Source organism: Rissa tridactyla, chromosome 29 (assembly GCF_028500815.1).
Source record: "Rissa tridactyla isolate bRisTri1 chromosome 29, bRisTri1.patW.cur.20221130, whole genome shotgun sequence".
Classification (NCBI taxonomy): domain Eukaryota; kingdom Metazoa; phylum Chordata; class Aves; order Charadriiformes; family Laridae; genus Rissa; species Rissa tridactyla.
Genome location: NC_071494.1, coordinates 215,289 through 233,528, shown reverse-complemented (window position 1 = coordinate 233,528; position 18,240 = coordinate 215,289). Strand labels below are relative to the sequence as shown.

General features: G+C 67.2%; 3 protein-coding genes across 4 annotated transcripts; 2 read left to right on the top strand and 1 right to left on the bottom strand.

Annotated features, from left to right (window-relative positions):
• Window positions 1-658: 658 nt before the first annotated feature.
• ZBTB3 (zinc finger and BTB domain containing 3) lies at window positions 659-3,057 on the bottom strand. Its single transcript, XM_054183945.1, is given in 3 exon segments — window positions 659-1,317; window positions 1,319-1,868; window positions 2,906-3,057. Coding segments are annotated over 2 exon segments (1,197 nt in total). The 5' UTR covers window positions 1,857-1,868; window positions 2,906-3,057.
• A 441-nt stretch (window positions 3,058-3,498) lies between these two features.
• GANAB (glucosidase II alpha subunit) lies at window positions 3,499-12,971 on the top strand. Of its 2 annotated transcripts, XM_054183972.1 has the most exons (25): window positions 3,499-3,542; window positions 4,198-4,302; window positions 4,415-4,523; window positions 4,781-4,908; window positions 4,997-5,176; window positions 5,557-5,622; window positions 6,015-6,114; window positions 6,246-6,330; window positions 6,429-6,525; window positions 6,656-6,836; window positions 6,911-7,064; window positions 8,428-8,663; window positions 8,763-8,889; window positions 8,980-9,059; window positions 9,497-9,640; window positions 9,763-9,859; window positions 10,287-10,388; window positions 10,481-10,724; window positions 11,654-11,718; window positions 11,845-11,921; window positions 12,052-12,126; window positions 12,222-12,335; window positions 12,427-12,539; window positions 12,627-12,727; window positions 12,828-12,971. In XM_054183972.1, the coding sequence occupies exons 1-25, from the start codon at window positions 3,523-3,525 to the stop codon at window positions 12,935-12,937; spliced, it is 2,910 nt and encodes a 969-aa protein (XP_054039947.1). In that variant the 5' UTR covers window positions 3,499-3,522; the 3' UTR covers window positions 12,938-12,971. The 2 variants fall into 2 exon arrangements, with proteins under 2 accessions (XP_054039947.1, XP_054039948.1); XM_054183973.1 differs by lacking the exon at window positions 5,557-5,622.
• Window positions 12,972-13,629: 658 nt separating this feature from the next.
• On the top strand, window positions 13,630-17,979 carry B3GAT3 (beta-1,3-glucuronyltransferase 3). Its single transcript, XM_054183974.1, is given in 9 exon segments — window positions 13,630-13,802; window positions 14,724-14,907; window positions 15,030-15,172; window positions 15,174-15,187; window positions 15,792-15,972; window positions 15,974-16,123; window positions 16,960-17,113; window positions 17,116-17,249; window positions 17,711-17,979. Coding segments are annotated over 8 exon segments (1,107 nt in total). The 5' UTR covers window positions 13,630-13,802; window positions 14,724-14,825; the 3' UTR covers window positions 17,960-17,979.
• The last annotated feature ends 261 nt before the right edge of the window (window positions 17,980-18,240 follow it).

Sequence of the window (18,240 nt, the reverse complement as noted above, 5' to 3'; positions counted from 1 at the left end):
ATGGGACTGGGAGGGACTGGGACAGACTGGGAGGGAGTAAAACGGGACTAAGATGGACTGGGAAGGTGTGGGATGGGACTGGGAGTGACTGGGAGGGGCCCTGGGATGGGACGAGGAGGGAGTAGGAGACTGGGAGGTACTGGGACAGACTGGGAGGGAGCAGGATAGACTGGGAGGCGCTGGGACGGGACTGGGAGGAACTGGGGACAGACCGGGAGGGCATTGGAGAGACTGGGACAGGACTGGGAGGGAGTGGGACGGACTGGGAAGGGCCCGGGGACTTACTGGGACTGGGCTGAAGGGGCGTTGGGCCGGGGCGCGGACTGGGTTGAACTGGGATTCTGCCCCGTTCAGACTGGGACGGGACCGGGGGTGCCGCAGCTCCTCCCGCCCGCCAGGCGGCGCTGTCCTGACCGCCCCGCGCATGCGCCGCCCTCCTAGTGGACGCGATGAGAGCCAATGGGAGCGTGGCGTGGGCGTGGCCTCAGGCCACGCCCCCCTCCTAGTAGGGATCACCCCCTGCCCGTCACCAGCGGCGCTTTATTCCCCCCACGTGACCGCCGTACACCCGCCACGCCCCCCCGCCGCGTAGCCACGCCCCCTCGCTGCAGAAGCCACGCCCCCGCGGCGCCCCCGGGTCCTGCCGCCCGCCGGCGGCTCAGGGCGGGTTGTCGCTCGTGGTCGCGCCGGCGGCGGCCCGGGGCGCGCGGGTGGGTGGCCCGTGGCTATGAGCCTTACGGATGTGGCGATAGAGGTCCCCGGACTGCGTGTAGCTGCGCAGGCAGTGGCGACACTCGTAAGGACGCTCCCGCGTGTGGACGGTGGCGTGGCGGCGCAGGGTGTAGGAGCAAGAGAAGGTTTTGCCACAGGTGGGGCAAGTGGGGGCTTCCTCGGTGAAAATCCCGAAGCCCCCACGCCCTTCCAGCGGCGGAAGGAACAATGGCTCCCGCAGCGCCGGTAGCCCAAAGGGCAATGACTCCCCCGCTGCTGGCTGCGGGCCACGGGCCGGCCCGGGGAAGATGCCGGTGGGGCGGCGAGCACCAGCTTCAGGTTCCTCATCAGAGATAACGATGGCTTCCACCTTGACGGCGGTGGGGAGCAGCCCCCCAGGAGCGGCGGTAGCCCAGGGGCTAGCGCAGAGCCCCCCCGGAGCCGGCAGCTCGGCCGCCCCAGGGAAGGGGATGCGGGGGGTCACCTCTGTCGAGCTGCTGGGGCTGGGGTGGGGGAGCTCCGCGGGGGCGGCGCGGGGCCAGTCGCCCTCCATGCCGGGCTGCGTGGTGTCAGCAACATCCCCACGGGCCACCGGCGGCTCAGGGAGGGGGACACCCTGCTCCTCGACACCCCCAACTTGGGGGGCTGGGCCGGGGAGGGCTAAGAGGGGTGGCCGGGGGGGTGGGGGGAGGCTGCTGGGGGGCGGCTGGGGGGCTAGCAGGGGTGTCTTCTTCCTCCTCCTCCTCTTCCTCCTCGCGTTTGGTGCTGTCAGCTTCAGCCGGCACTCGCGCCTGCAGCTTCTTCTTGCAGAGTTTAACAACGTCGTTCATGTGCAGGTAACTGGCGGCCGCCAAAACGTCCTCCAAGGGGGTTGCCGCCAGCGCCAGCCGCCCCTCGTACATGAATTCCAGCAGGAGGCCGAAGGCCGGCGGGGTGACGATCTCGCTGTTGAGACAAACCAAGTCGCCTTTGTCCAAGCGTTCGGCGTAACACATGTGGAAGAAGGCGCTGCAGGCGGCCAGGACGGCGCGATGGGCCGGGAACGGGGAGCTGCCCACCAGGACGGTGCAGTCGCAGAGGAAACCTTGGGCCCGTTGCTCCCGCAGCCCCCGCAGCAGCTGCCGGCTGTGCTCGGGGAACTCCATGGCGTGAGGCTCCTGAGGGGGGGGTGACAAATGCGGGGGGGGGTTCAGGAGGGGCTGGGTAGTGACAGGGCAGCGGGAGAATGGGGACAGCACGGAGCAGGCAGGGAGGTGGCAGGGCCAGTATGGCAGGCCCCAGTCAGCCCTTTTCAGCCCCAGTCAGCCCCATTGGCACTCTGGTCAGCCCCATTCAGCCCCACTGGGGCCCTGCTCAGCCTTAATCAGCCCCACTGGGACCCCCATTCAGCCCCATTGGGGCCCTGGTCAGCCCCACTCAGCCCCACTGGGACCCCGATTTAGCCCCGTTGGGGCCCTGGTCAGCCCCATTCAGCCTCACTGGGGCTCCATTCAGCCCCGTGAGAGCCCCAGTCAGCCCCACTGAGGCCCCAGTCAGCCTCATTCAGCCCTATTGGGGCCCTCGTCAGCCCCACTCAGCCCCACTGGGACCCCGATTTAGACCCGTTGGGGCCCTGGTCAGCCCCATTCAGCCTCACTGGGGCTCCATTCAGCCCCGTGAGGGCCCCAGTCAGCCCCACTGACGCCCCAGTGAGCCTCATTGGGGCCCCGTTGGGGCCTATTTGGGCCCAGTCGGCCCTGTTGGGGCCTGTTTAGCCAGACCCACTCAGCCCCATCGGGTCCCAGTCAGCCCCATTCAAGCCCAGTCAGGCCCACTCACACCCCCCCCGTCAGCCCCGTTCAGCCCCAGTGAGGCCCAGTCAGACCCTGCCAGCCCTGTTCAGCCTCACTGGGACCCCGTTCAGCCCTGGACATCCCCATCGAGGCGTGTTCAGACCCGGTCAGGCCTGGTCAGTCAGGCCCGTTCATCCCCATTCAGGCCCGTTGGGGCCCGGTCAGTCAGGCCCGGACAGGCCCATTCAGCACCGTTGAGGCCCAGTGAGGCCCATTCGGGCCCATTCACCCCCGGTGAGCTCCGTTAAGGCCCGGTCAGGCCCACTGAGGCTTGGTCAGCCCCGTTGAGGCCCGTTCACCCCCGGTGTGCCCCGTTAAAGCCCGTTCGGCCCCAGCCCCGGGCCTCCCCCGTCCCCGCTCACCACAAAGCAGCGGCCCGGCGACGCCCCGCCTCCACCCCGCGCTGATTGGCAGCCCGGCCGGCCGGCCGCCAGCGCCTCTATTCGTCCAGTCACCTGCCGCTCAACGGGGGCCGGGCAGTCGAGTACGCTGATTGGTTGCTGCTTCCCGCCACTCAGCGAGGCGGGCTGCTGATTGGCGTCGGCTGACGCCAGCCCCGGGAAGAGGCGGGCCGCGGTCGCCACGGCCGTGGTTGCCATGGCCGCGGGGGCGGGGCGTTGCCGGGGAAGCCCCGGCCGGGTGTTCTGATTGGACGCTCTGCTGTGTCACTCAGCTTTCCCGCGTTGTCATTGGTCCGCCCTCCCGCCTCTACGCGGGTGCGCGTCCGCCTCTTCCCTAACTCGCACTCTGATTGGCGCGAGCTCCCATCTCTCACCCCCTCTCCCGCCAATCACGGAGCGGAGGGGGGGCAAGACTACGGTCTCCACGGCAACCAGGTAAGGAGGGGCGGGGCGGCGAGCCCCCCGAGCTCCGCCCCGCGGTGCGTGAAGGGGAGTGGCTGGGGGCGTGGCTCCCCTCAGCCAATGGGGCGCGGCGGCGTGGGGCCAGGGGCGGGGTGAAGGGTCAGGTCCCATCCAAGATGGCGGCGGCGCCGGGGAGGTGAGCGTGCGCCGGGGGATCCTGCGGTCGCCCCCCCCCCCACCCCGCCCCCTCCCCCGTCATCCACCGGTGGGACCCCACGTCCCGGGAACCCCCCACCGGGTCCTCCCCACCCCCGGACCCCCCGGGCCCGAGTTACGGCCCCCCCTTTCCCCCCGCCACCATCCCCTCACACTCCCGGTTCCCCCCCCCCACGTTGGGACCCCGGGGCCCACCCCACCCCCTGGGACCCCCCTCTCCCCGGGAACACCCCACGGCCCAAACGCCGACCCACTCCTGCCCCCCTCGTCCCAGTCCTCCCTCCCCGGTGGGTCCGGGTGTCCCCGTCCCCCTCCCCAGGTGGGTCCGGTGTCGTGTGACCCCCCCCCCTCCCGCCTCCCCCGTCCCTCGTCCCGGGATCCCCCCGGCCCTTTCCTCGGTGTTCCCCTGTCCCCCCTCCCCGGTGGCCCCCGGTGTTCCCCCATCCCTCCTCCCCGGTCGCTCCCGGTGTCCGTTCCCCTCCCCGCTCGGTCCTAGTGTCCCTATCCCCGTTCCCCCGACCCCGCTCGGTCCCGCCGTGTCCCCCCCCGACCCTCCCCGCCGTGGCGGAGGGAGGGGCAGCTTCAACCCTGCCCTTCGCCCCGACCCGCCCCCGTTCCCCCTCCCCTTCCCGCAGGCGGCGGCGACCGGCGGAGCTGCTTTGGGCAACGCTTTGCCTCGGGGCCGCCCTGGCCGTGGACCGCAGCAACTTCAAAACCTGTGAACAAAGCGGTTTCTGCAGGTGGGGAGCGGGATGGGGGGGGGGGGTCACGGGGTGGGGGGTGGGGGGGTGTTACCGGGCCCGGGGACGACGCTCAGGCTCTGTCCGTCCGTCCCCAACCTCATCACCGCAGACGCCAGCGGGGGCTGCAGCCCGGGGAATCGCCGTACCGAGCCCTCCTGGAGTCCTTACAGCTCGGCCCCGATGCCGCCAGGCTGCAGCTCATCAACGAAGCCACCAAGGTCGGTGTGGGGACGGGGAAAGGGGGACATGGCGGGGGGCCCGGGGGGCTGGCTCCCAATGGGAGCCCTGGCCAGGGGATAGTGTCCCCCCCACCGGAGCCAGGCAGGTCCTGGAGGGAGGGAGGAGGGGACAGGAGCGGCCAAAACCATCCCAGCCCCTCCAAAATTGGTGTGGGGACAGGGAAGGGGGACACAGGGAGCGCTGGCGTTGTCCTTGACGCTGTGTGTTGTGCCCGCCCCCCTCGCCAAAAAAAAAGGTCCCGCTGCTGCTGGAGCTGTGGGGGCTTCAGGGCAACATGACCCGGATCCGCATCAAGGAGCTGAACCCGCTGCGGCCGCGCTTCGAGGTGCCGGACGTGCTGGTGGGCGAGCCCCCGGTGGAGCGGTGAGCGTGGGGACGTGGAAGGGGGGGGGGACGCAGCCACCTTTAACCCCCACACACAGACACACTCCCGCACCTTTTTTCCTGGCAGGCTATCGGTGACGGGCCGGGACGAGGGGAGCCTGGAGCTGTCGCTGGGTCCGGCGGGCCACCGGTTGCTGGTGACGGAGAAGCCGTTCCGCATGGATCTGCTGCAGGGCCGGGAGCTGCTCTGCAGCGTCAACGCCCGCGGCCTCCTCTTCTTCGAGCACCTCCGACGCCGCCGGGACTCGTGAGTACAGACGGATGGGTTCAACCGGCCCCCCCCTCCCCCAAATTTCCCCCCCCAAACCCACCCACAGCACCCACAAACACACCACCCCCCCCCCCCCCGGGGATATCGGGGTGCCTGGCCGTCCCCGTTCCCCACCGCTGAAGGTAAACCCTTGGGGAAAGGTGGGCTGGGAAGTGGGGGGGGGAACGGCAGCGCTCAGAGGGGTTCCCTTTAAAAAGGGAGGATTTTTTTCGGGTTGGCGGGGGGGAGGGAAGGGGGAGGTGGGGGTGGGGAGGGGGCCGGGCTGCGTCCGTCTGTCCGTCCGGCGGCTCCTCGCACTGACTCTTGGCTGTGTTTCTGTTTCTGGCTGCGCTTCCCCCCCTGCCCGCGCCCCCAAGTTTCTCGGATAAAGTTAGTAGCTCGGTCGGTAGCTTGTGGGATAAGATCAAGACCCTTTTCCATAGGTAAATCCGTGGCTTCTGCTGCTGTCTTTGCCCCCCCCACCCCCCACCCCACACACACACACCCCCCCCGGGGCCCCCAAAGGGGAGCCCCGTCTGTCCCCCCCTCCTCCACTTACAGCCAGGCTGGTCCTGGAGGGCGGGAGGAGGGGACAGGAGCGACCGGGGCCATCCCAGTCCCCCCCAGTAGCGAGGAGCTGCCCCCCTTCCCCCGCCCCCCCAACCCCGAGTGAGCTGGGGGGGGGCAGTCGGGGTGCTCGCCCCATCTCGGGGACCCCAGCGAGCGTTTACCGGGGTGTCCTGTGTCCGTCCCCCCCCCCGCTCCCGGCTGCCGCGTGTGTGACTGCTCTGTGGGGCACCTCAGCACCCCATAACCATCCCCCCCCACCCTTTAGGGACCCCCCCAAGGACCCCACGGCGGAGGAGGGGGCGGCCACTGAGGGGCAGGAGGAAGCCGCCGGCGGGACAGAGGACGCGGGCAACCAGAGCGAGAAGGTATTATGGGGAGGGGGGGGCTCCGGGGGCCAGCAGAGAGATGGGGCCCCCCCCTTTTTTTTTTTTTTTGTCGGGGGGAGGGGGCGGGGGGAGAACCCCTCTCCCCACCCTAACGGCATCCGTCCCCGCAGCCCACGGAGCCCACGGCGGAGGCGACGGAGGAGCCGGGCTCCTGGGAGGAGACGTTTAAGACGCACACGGACACCAAACCCAACGGTGAGGCCCCTCCCATGGCCGCCAGGGGGGTTGCCGTGGGGCGGGGGCTCCTAATTTCGCACACACACACACCCCCCCGCAACTCCATCCCGCTGCAGGACCCACCTCGGTGGGGCTGGATTTCTCCCTGCCCGGCTTCGAGCACGTCTACGGCATCCCCGAACACGCCGACAACCTGCGGCTCCGCACCACGGAGTGAGTGGCAAAAAAAAAAAAAAACAAAAAACCACCCCCCACACGACGATGGCGGGTGGGGGGGTGACGGTGACACCGCGGCGCGAAGCCGGGGGACGACCCGCCGACCCACCCGCCCGGCTTTTGGCAGGGGGGGGGACCCGTACCGTCTCTACAACCTGGATGTCTTCCAGTACGAGCTTTACAACCCCATGGCTCTCTACGGCTCCGTCCCGCTCCTCCTGGCGCACGGCGCCCGCCGCACCCTCGGCGTCTTCTGGCTCAACGCCGCCGAAACGTGGGTGGACATCAGCTCCAACACCGCCGGCAAGGTGCGGGGCGGTTTTGGTGGCGGGGGGTAAGTATTTTTGGGGGGAATTCTGCTTTTTTACTTCTTCCCCTGCAGACTCTCTTCGGGAAGCTGCTGGATTACATGCAGGGCGGAGGGGAGACGCCGCAGACCGACGTGCGTTGGATGTCGGAAAGCGGGATAATCGACGTTTTTTTGCTGCTGGGCCCTTCGCCCTCCGCCGTGGCCGGGCAATACGCCGCCCTCACCGGTACGGCGCGCCCCCGGGGGCGGGGGGGGGGGTCGAACGGAATGGGGGGAGACCCCACTTTCATCCCCTTTGGGAAAGAAAAGGGATAAGATCCCTAAATCCCCCCCGCAGAGGCGGGGCAAATCTCGCGGCGCGTGTGTAATTTAGTAGTAATTAAGTCCGCGATTATTCATTAGGCACCTAACGGGGTGCTTAAGGTCGTTACTTGACGACTCGAACCCTTTATTAGCGAACCCGAGGGGAAAAAAGAGGCTGAGGGATGGAGAAAGGGAAAGATAGAGGAGGGGGGGGGAAAAACACGGATAAAGGGGTGGCCGGTTCCGATTTCAGTGTCTTTTTTAGGGAATTTTCCCAGATTCTTCTTTTGTGGGGAAAAAAACGTCCCAGGTTCTATCTTTATCTTGGGGAAATAGCCCTTTTCTGGGGGGGAAATAGCCCTTTTCTGGGGGGAAATCTTTTTTTGGGGGGAAAATCTTCCCAGACACCGTCTTCGTTCTTGGGAAAAACCTTTCCCAGGGAAAATCTTCCCGGGAGCAATCTTCTTCCTGAGGAAAAATCTTTTTTGGTAAAAATCTTCGTTCTTGGGGGAAAAAAATTTTCGTTCTTGGGGGAAAAAAAAAATCTTCTTTCTCAGGGAAAATCTTCCCGGGAGCAATTTTTTTTCTGAGGAAAAATCTTCGTTCGTGGGGAAAATCTTCCCAGGCGCCGTCTTCGTTTGTGGGGAAAATCTTTGTTCTTGGGGAAGGTTTTCCCGGGAGCGATCTTTCTTAGGAAAAATCTTCGTTCGTGGGGAAAATCTTTGTTCTTGCAGAAAAATCTTCCCGAGCAGAATCTTCTTTCTTGGGGGAAATTCTTTTCCCTCGTTTCCCCCTTTTTGTCTTTGCGGATAAACGGGGGGAAACTGCGGAATTAGCACGTCCCGCCCCACTGAACGCGGATTTCCACGGGGCGCGATTTGGGTGGCGAGGCACGCGCCGCGGCCGTAGGCGTTCAGCCCCGTCTCCGTCAATCCTCGTTAGCGCGTCTCCGGTGTCGCGGCTAACGAAGCAAAAGTCGTTTCCGGGCCGCGGCCGCCTCCGGCAGAGAACAAACCAGCTCGCGGCACGAGTGGCAGAACCATCCCGTCTCCGCGAGACCGTCCTCCTGCCGCTTTTTTGGGCGCGTCGTCGGTTCTTTGGACTCCGCGCCTCCGTTATCCCCTCGGGAGGGTTTGAGGCCCTTCGTTAAAGCCTCGGGGGGGGCTTTTCCCCCCTCATCCCTCCCTGTTTTTTCCAGGAAATTAATTTTTAGGCTGTTTCTTACGCTTTTTTTTCTGGTTTGGTTTGTTTTGTTGTTTTTGTTGTTTTTTTTTTTTTTTCCCCAGGCACCCAAGCCTTGCCCCCGCTGTTCGCCTTGGGTTACCACCAGAGCCGCTGGAATTACAACGACGAGGAGGACGTGGCGGCGGTGGAGCGGGGTTTCGAGGACCACGCCGTCCCCTGCGACGTCCTTTGGCTGGACATCGAACACGCCGACGGCAAGCGCTACTTCACCTGGGACCCCAGCAAGTTCCCCCAGCCCCGCGCCATGCTGGAACGCCTGGCCGCCAAAAAACGCAAGGTAAAGGCCGGGGAAGGTGTGGGGGGGACACACGACAACCCCTAAGAGGTTTGGGGGGGCCCAGGAGCTGAGGCGTGTGTGTGTGTCCCCCCCCCGTAGATGGTCAGCATCGTGGACCCCCACATCAAGGTGGACAGCGGGTATCGCGTCCACAACGAGCTGCGCTCCCGCGGTTTCTACGTCAAGACGAAGGACGGGAACGACTACGAGGGCTGGTGTTGGCCCGGTGAGTTGTTGTTGGGGCTGGGGTCGTTTTGGGGCGGGGGGGGGGGGACCGCGCTGACCCCCCCCACCCCCCCACCGTGTTGTCCCCCAGGCTCCGCGGCGTACCCCGACTTCACCAACCCCGAGATGCGCGCCTGGTGGGCTTCCATGTTCGCCTACGACCAGTACGAGGTGAGGACACCCCCCCACGTCGCCCTTGGCCCCCCCACATCACCCTCAGTCCCCCCCAGAAGGCGTGTGGCCCCCCCAAAGCCACCATCAGCCCCTGCCAAGCCACTGCCACCCCCTCCCTTGCCCTTCTGCTCCCGAATCGCCGGCGTCCCCCATTCCTCGTGTCCCCTCCTCAGCCCCCCAGTTTCCCCCCCACATCACTCTCAGCCCCCCCCCACGTTGCCATCAGCCCCCCCAGAAAGTATGTGGCCCCCCCAAAGTCACCATCAGCCCCTGCCAAGCCGCTGCCACCCCCTCCCTTGCCCTTCTGCTCCCGAATTGCCATCGTCCCCTATTCCTCGTGTCCCCCTTCTCACCCCTCTGCCCCCCAATTCCCCCCCTCCGCCACCACTCCTGGGCCGCCCCCCCCTCCCTCACCGTGGGGTGGCCCCCCCCAGGGCTCGACCGAGAACCTCTTCACCTGGAACGACATGAACGAGCCCTCGGTCTTCAGCGGCCCCGAGGTGACGATGCACAAGGACGCGGTCCACCACGGCGGCTGGGAGCACCGCGACCTCCACAACCTCTACGGCCTCTACGTGGTGAGCGTTGGGGCCCCCCCCCGCCCCCCAAAAAAACAAACACCCCCAGCCCCCCCCGCCTCGGAGGGGGTCCCTCATGGCTTTTTCTTCCCCCCCCCCGCCCTTTTTCCCCTTTCCCACAGCAAATGGCGACGGCCGAGGGGCAGATCCAGCGCTCGGGGGGGCAGCGCCGACCCTTCGTCTTGAGCCGGGCTTTCTTCGCCGGCTCCCAGCGCTACGGTGAGGGTGGGGGGGCCACCCTGGGGACCGCCCCCCGTGTTGCTTTCCCCTCCCCCCGTGTGTCTTCCCCCCCCCCCCGCCCCGGCGTGTGTGGTTTTTGCCCCCTTGTCTTCATTTTTCCTCCCCACCTTGGGTTAGTTTTTTGCCCCTTTGTGTTGGTTTTTTCCCCACTTCTGTGGGTTTTTTTGCCCCCTCTTGTGGTCTTCCCCCCCCCCCCAGTGTTTTTCTTCCCCTCCCATGTGGTTCCCCCCCCCACCATGTTGCTTTTTCCCCCCTCCTTATGTGTTTTTTTTTTTTTTTCCCCCCCTTCTCGCCGTTTTCTCCCCTCCTCTTCTGCCTTTCCCCCCCGCGGTGTTGATTCCCCCCTTCCCACCCCGTGTTATTCCCGCCCCCCCCCATCCTTTTTTGTCCCCCCCCCCCTCCCCAGGGGCGGTATGGACGGGCGACAACGCCGCCGAGTGGGACCACCTGAAGATTTCCATCCCCATGTGCCTGAGTTTCGGGCTGGCCGGTCTCTCCTTCTGCGGCGGTGAGCGAGGCGTAAAACCAGCGACGCGGCGGCAGGGGGGGGGGTTATTATCCCGTCGGGGGGTCACATTGAGTTTTTCCCCCCCCCCATAGCGGACGTGGGGGGTTTCTTTAAGAACCCCGAAGCGGAGCTGTTGGTGCGGTGGTACCAAGCGGGGGCTTTCCAGCCTTTTTTCCGGGCTCACGCTCACCTGGACACGGCGCGGCGGGAGCCCTGGCTTTTCGGGGAGGAAACGGCGGGGCTGATCCGCGAGGCCGTGCGGCGGCGCTACGCCCTCCTGCCCTTCTGGTACACGGCGTTTTACCGCAGCCACCGCCACGGCGTGCCCGTCATGAGGTCAGAGCCCTGGGGGGAAAAAAAAAAAAACAAAAAAAAAAAAACAACAAAAAAACCCCAATTCCACCCTAAACCCCCTCCCCGAGATCCCAGTTCCACCCCCAAATTCTCCTAACCCTTCCCAGAGTCCCAGTTCCCCACCTAAAACCCACCAATTCCCCCCCTAAAACCTCCCAGGGGCCCCCCCAAACTCCCCAGTTCCCCCCTAAAAACCCCCAGGGGGCCCCCCCAAACTCCCCAGTTCCCCCCTAAAACCTCCCAGGACCCCCCCCAAACTCCCCAGTTCCCCCCTAAAAACCCCCAGGACCCCCCCAGTTCCACCCTAACCACCCCCAGAGCCCCCCCAGTTCCCCTCTATTTCCCCTTCCAGTTTCCCCCAGGCCCCCCCGATTCCCCCAGAGCTCCCCAGTTCCACCTCAACCCTTTCTGGACCCCCCCCAATTCCCCCCCCTTCCCCCCGCCAGAGCCCCCCAACTCCCCGCAGAGCCCCTAATTCCTCCTCTTGTCCCCCAATTCCCCCCCCAAACTCTCCTCCTTAACCCCCCCTAGAGCCTTCCAGTCCCCTCCCAAACTCCTCTAAGCCCCCCCGAACTCCCCTAACCTCCCCAGAGCCCCCCAGTTCCCCCCCAGAGCACCCCAGTTCCCCCCCAAACTCCCCTAACCTCCCCAGCGCCCCCTAATTCCCCCCCCCCTTACCCCTGTCAGAGCCCCCCAGTTCCTCCTCTTGCCCCCCAGTCCCCCCCCTCAAACTCTCCTAACCCCTCCCTTGAGCTCTCTCATTCCCCCCCCAAACTCCTCTAAACCCCCCAAACTCCCCTAACCTCTCCCCCAGAACCCCCAACACCCCCCAACTCCCCTCAGTCTCCCCTAAACTCCCCAGAGCCCCCCCAAAACCCCCCTAACACCCCCCCCCCGCCAACTTTCCGCAGGCCGCTCTGGATGGAGTACCCCGAGGACACCACCACTTTCGCCATCGACGACCAGTACATGATCGGTGAGGGGGGGTTTCCACGGGGTTTTCCCCCCACTGTGAGGTGTCCCCAGTCCCATTGAGGGGTCCCCCAGCCCCCCCACCCCGGTAATGACCCGGGAGCTCCCCCCCCCCCCATTTTGTCCCCAGACAGGGCGCTGCTGGTGCACCCCGTGACGGAGCAGGGAGCCCGGGGTGTGCAGGTCTACCTGCCCGGCAAGGGAGAGGTGAGCTTTTTCGTAGTGGGGGGGGGGGATTTCTATAGGTTCTGAGGGGGGCTTCAGCCTTTGGGGGGGGGCTGTGGGGGTCTTCCGTCCCCCCCAAACCGCTCTCTTGGTGCTCCCCCCCCTGCCCCAGGTCTGGTACGACGTCGTCTCCCACCAGAAGCATCACGCACCCCAGACGCTCTACGTGCCGGTGACCTTGAGCAGCGTGGGTGACGACAAGGGGAAGGGGGGGGGGTTGGGGGGGTCTGGAGGGTTTTGGGGGGGGCCCTTGCCTACCTACACCCCCCACCCCCCCAACAGGTGCCGGTTTACCAGCGTGGGGGGACGGTGGTGCCACGGCAGGAGCGGGTTCGTCGCTCCACCGAGTGCATGCGGGGGGATCCCTTCACCCTCTACGTCGCCCTCAGCCCCCAGGTGAGTCCGGAACCCCCCCGAAAACCCCCCTACGGCCCCCCTAGACCCTCCCCCCCCCCAAACCCCCCTTATTTTCCCCCCTCTCCCCCAGGGCACAGCCGAGGGCGATCTCTTCCTGGACGACGGGCAGAGCTTTGATTACCAGACGAAGGCGCGTTACCTTCACCGGCAGTTCACCTTCGCTGGCAACACGCTGACGGCCAGGTAACCCTCCCCCCCGCCAGGACCCCCCCCAGAAACCCTCCAGACCCCCCCTTAACCCCCCCTTTTTCTCCTTCCCTTCCCTTGCAGCTCCGCGGACCCCAAGGGCTCCTTCGACACCCCAGCCTGGCTGGAGCGCGTGGTGATCCTGGGTGCAGGGAAACCGGCCGCCGTCATTCTCCGTCCTGCGGGTGAGTAGGGGGGCTTTTAGGGGGGGAGGGAGGGGGGTCGAGTCCTCAGGGTTGTAACCCCCCCAAACCCTATTTCCCACCCCCGGCCCCCGCCCCACAGACGGCCCCGAAACCCGCCTGGACTTCCACCACGAGGCCGAGACCTCCGTCCTCACCCTGCGCAAGCCGGGGGTCCCCATCGGCGCCGACTGGGCCATCGTCCTGCGATAATGCAGAGGGGGGGGGGCTGCTGGGGGGTGGGGGCCCCCTGACACACACACACACACACACACGCGCGCTTTCCCTGGGACCCCCCCCCGCAGCCCCCCAGGACCCCCCCGGGACCCCCCAACCTGGGGGACAGGGAGCTCCCCCTTGGCCGCTGTAGCGGGGGGGTAATCCCCTGCTTGGTTTTGGGGGGCTGCCGCTAACCCCCCCCCCCCCTTTTCCCCCCTCCCCAAATGTGGGGCTGGGGGGGATGCTGGGGACCAAAGCTCTGCGTGCCCCCCCCACCACCACCACCATACCCCCCCTTACTTCCTTCTTGACCCGCCCTTCCTCTTTTCTCCCCCCTACCCCCAGCCAGGGGGGTCAGCTGGGGTTTGGGGGAGCCCCCCCCCTTCTCCATTCCCCCCCCATTCTCCACGTTTCCCCCCCCGCCTTCCATTTCCCCTCCCATTTCCCCCCACCATTGGGGCCTTTGGGGGGGGGCAGAGCCGCGGCCGAGGGCGGGGGGGGGCCGGGGTGGGAGGGAAGCGGCCCCACGCGGAGTTTTGATAAAAGACAAATAAAAACCAGGTAAAAAAAAACGTGTTTTGGGGGTTCGGGGGCGTGGGAAGGGGGGGGAGGCGGAACCCGGAACCCCGCGGCCGCGTGTTCCCCACCCGGAGCGCGGACCGCAACGCCGGAAGTGACGGGGAAGCGCGGTGGGGACGGACCGGAAGTGCCGGCCCGGCCCGGCCCGGCCCGGCGGAGGCTGCGCGGCCCCGGCCCCGCTACCGGTACCCGGTTCCGACCTGCCCCCCCGCCCTCCCCCGGGCGGTAAGGCCCGGCCCCGGCTCCTACTCCCCCCTCCGTCAGCCCCGGTACCGCCGAGGTGAGTCTTGGCCCCGTCGCCGTGGCAACGGCGCCACGTCCGCACTCCTTTAGGCACTGAGAGGAACACGGGGGGGGCACTGGGAGCACTGGGGGGGGGGGGGGGGGACGACTGGGGGAGCTCTGAGGGGTGTTGGAGGTACTGGGGAGGACTGGAAGTACTGGGGGGAGCACTGAGGGGAGCACTGGGGTGACTGGGAGCACCGGGGGGGCACTGGGAGCGCTGCGGGGGGACTGGGGGAGCTCTGAGGGGTGATGGAGATACTGGGGAGGACTGGGAGCACTGGGGGGAACACTGGAAGGGCTGTTGGGGGCACTGGGGGCGCTGGGGGGGGGGCCACTGGGGGAAGCTCTGAGGGGTGGTGGGGGCAGTGGGGGGAGCACCGGAGGGGCTGTTGGGGGTACTGGGGGAGGACTGGGAGCACTGGAAGTACTGGGGGGAGCGCTGAGGGGAACACTGGGGGTGACTGGGAGCACCGGGGGGGGGGACACTGGAAGCATTGGGGGGGTAACTGGAAGCACTGGGGGGCGCTGGGGGAGCTCTGAGGGGTGGTGGAGGCGCTGGAGGGGCTGTTGGAGGCACTGGGGGGGCACTGGAGCACCGGGGCAGATGTTGGAGGCACTGGGGGGAGGACTGGTGGGACTGGGAGCACTGGGGGGGGGGACGTTGGAGGCGATGGCGGGGGGGGGCGCTGGCATGTACTGGGGGCTGCAGGGACTGGGGGTGACTGGGAGCTTTGGGGGTGTGATACAAGATACATACTGGGAGGGGGTTGGGGCTACTGGGATGTACTGGGAAACGCTGGGGTGAGTGTTGCTGCTGGGGGGGGGGGCACAACACGGGGCAGAGCGTGCTGGCAAGGGGGGGCTGCAGAGCAGGACCCTGGAGAGCCAGGACACCCCCCCCTTCCCCCCCACCCAGACCCCTCAGGTTCCCCCTGGACTCCTCCGGAGGCTCCAGGGGCCCCCCCCTGGACACCCCCAGCCCCCCCCGAGCCCCTCCCGGACCCCCCCCGGCCCCGCCATGAGGGTGAAGCTGAAGAACATCTTCATCATCTACTTCGTGGTGTCGCTGGTGGGGCTGCTCTGCGCCCTCCTGCAGCTCGGTGAGCATGGGGGGGGCCCGGGGGGGGTGCAGCTTGGGGGTCCCTGACCCCCCCCCCCACCCCGGGCTGCTCCCTGTCCCCTGACCCCCCCCCCCCCTTTTTGTCCCTGTCCCCCTCCCCAGGACAACCCTGTGACTGCACCCAGCAGCGGAGGGGCCGGGACCGGGAGCGGCTGCTGGGGGAGCTGCGGGGTGGGGGGGGGCCCGGGGGGGGCCCCGGGGGCAGGGGGGGGGCCCGGGTCCTGCCCACCATCTATGTGGTGACCCCCCACCTACGCCAGGTGAGACCCCTGACCCCCTCCAGACCCTCCCCAGACCCATTTGCCCCCCCCTGCAGCCCCATACAAACTAACTTGCCCCCTTCCAGACTCATTTACCCCCCCCCCAGACCTGGCCCCCCCACAGCCCCATATAACCTCATTTGCCTCCCCCCAGACCCATTTGCCCCCCCCCATGGCCCTGTACAGCCTGATTTGCCCCCCCCCCCGCCCCGGGCTCATTTCCCCACACCCCACCCTGACCTGCCCCCCTGCAACCCATTTCCCCCCCCCCAGCCCCATTTCCCTCCCCCCCCATGTCCCTGTACAGCCTGATTTGCCTCCCCCAGCCCCATTTGCCCCCCCCCACTCTGCCCCATACACCCTGAATCTGCCCCCCCCAGCCACATTTCCGCCCCACCCCGCAGCCTCCCCTGGGCCACCCCAAGCCCAATCTGTTCCCCCCTCCCCAACCTCCTTGGCTCCCACAGCCCCCCCTGACCCTCACAGCCCCCCAAGCCCCCCCTCCCCAGCCCTTGTTTTGCCTCCCTATCCTTTTTTGTCCCCCCCCAGCCTTTTCTTTGCCTCCCCCAACCCCTTTTTATGCCCCCCCCCCTCCGCCCCCCAGGCCGGTGCAGAAGGCAGAGCTGGTGCGACTGTCGCAGACGCTGCTCCACGTGCGGGCGCTGCACTGGGTGGTGGTGGAAGACGCCCCCGCCCCCACGGCGCTGGTGGGGGGGCTTTTAGCTGCCAGCGGGGTCCCTTACACCCACCTGAACGTCGAGACCCCCCCCGAAATCCGCCGCCGCCCCCGGGGACCCCCCTTGGCTGCGCCCCCGCGGCGTGGAGCAACGCAACCGGGCGCTGCAGTGGCTGCGGGAGACGCGGCTGCCCGGCGAGGGCGGCGTGGTTTACTTCGCCGACGACGACAACACCTACAGCCTGCGGCTCTTCGAGGAGGTAGGGGACCCCTCCCCCAGAACCCCCGACCCCCCCTCAACCCCCCCAAACCCCCTTTGTCCCCTCCTCGAACCCCCCAGCTCCTCCCCTCTGCCTCTTCACGCCTCCAGGTTGTGGCTTTTCGAGGTGTTGGGGTTCCCTCCCGGAACCTCCCCTCCCAAAATTCCTCCAATCCCCCCCCCCTAAAACTCCCCTAACGCCCCCACAGCCCCCTCCCCAATCCCCCCCAAACTCCTCAAACCCCCCCAAGCTCCCCTAATTACCCCCCCAAACTCACCTACCCCCCCCAACGTCCTGTAATTCCCTCCCAAAACTCCCCCCAGAGAGCCCCATTTCCCCCAACCCTTCCAGAGTCCCCCAGTTGCCCCCCCACTACGCCCCTGATTGCCCCCCACACTCCCTTAATCTCCCCCAGAGCCCCCCAATTCCCCCCCAAGCTCCTTTAAGCCCCCCCAGAGCCCTCCAATTCCCACTGAAACTTCTTTAACCCCCCCCAGAGCCCTCCAATTCCCACCGAAACTCCTCTAATCCCCCCCAGAGCCCCCCAATTCATCCCCGAGCCCTGTAGTTCCCCCCTGAGCCCCCCAGTTCCCCCCAACCCTTCCCAGAGCCCCCCAATTCCCCCTCCAGATTCCCCTAACTCCCCCCAGGAGCCCCCCAATTCCCCCCCCCAAACTCCCCTAATCCCTCCTAGAACCCCCAAGTCCCCCCCTAATGCCCCCAATTCTTCCCCAAACTCCCCTCGCCCCCCAACTCTTCCCTTCTACCTCCCCAAATCCCCCCCCCCAGCCCCCCATTTCCCCACCCCCAACAGCCTCTTTCTCCCCCCCCGGCAGATGCGCAGCACCCGTGGCGTGGCCGTCTGGCCGGTGGGGCTGGTGGGGGGGCTGCGTTTCGAGCGGCCGCTGGTGGCGGGGGGGCGGGTGGTGGGCTTCCACACCGCCTGGAAACCCGAGCGCCCCTTCCCTCTGGACATGGCCGGCTTCGCCGTGGGCTGCCCCTCCTGCTGGCCCACCCCGCGGCCCGCTTCGACCCCCAAGCTGAGCGGGGCTACCTGGAGAGCAGCCTGCTGGGGGGGCTCGTGTCCCCCGCCGAGCTGGAGCCCAAGGCTGATAACTGCACCCAGGTAGGGGACGGGGGGGGGGAAGGGGGATCTGGGGGGCCCTTGGGGGGATTTTGGGGTCCCTCAGGGGGTCTGGGGGGGTGGTCTGGGGGTCCTTGGGGGGATTTTGGTGTCCCTCAGGGGGTCTGGGGGGTCCCTGGGGTGTCCTGGGGGGCTCAGGGCTGACAACTGCACCCAGGTAAGGGACTTGCGGGGGGTGCCCGGGGGGGTTCTGGCTGGTCCCTCAGGTCCCTCAAGAGGTTGGGGGGGGGCCCTCGGTGGGTTTTTTTGTGGGGGGGGGGGTTGGGGGGGGACTGGGGTCCCTTGGGGGTGTTGGGTGACAGGAACCCCGAGGGGCTCCCTGCGGTGCTGGAGGGGGGTCGCTGGGGGCCTGGGCCTCACCAAGGGGTCCCAGGCTGGGCTGGGGGGGTCACTGAGGGGGTCCTGCTGATGCCCCCCCCCACTTTCCCCCCCCCCTCCGCCAGGTTCTGGTGTGGCACACGAGGACAGAGAAGCCGAAGCTGCGGCAGGAGGAGCAGCTGCAGCGCGAGGGCCGGGGCTTCCGACCCCCCACATCGAGGTGTGAGGGACCCCCCCGCCCCCCCCCCCAGCATCACAGGGACCCCCCCCGGGGGACACTTGGACTTTATTTATTGATGGGGACCCCCTTTTTTTTTCCGTGGGAGGGGGCCCGCACCCCTTTTCCGTGGGGCCAAGCATCATCTCCGCAATAAACTCTCTCGTTCCATCCTCATCCGTGTCCTGGAGGGGGGGGGAACCCTCATTTCGGGGAGGGGCATCCTCACGCTGGGGGCTGCTGCGTGTACCCCCCCATGATAGGGGGGCCAGGGGGCCACGGGGGGGGCAGGAGCGGGGTCGAACCCCCCCAAGCCTCTTGTTGCCGGTGGATCTTCATGTGGGCGTTGCGGCTCTTGATTTTGAGGAAGATCCTGGGGGAAAAATTGGGGGGGGGGGGGGGGGGGCGCTGGGGGAGGGCAGCACCCCCTGTGCCCCC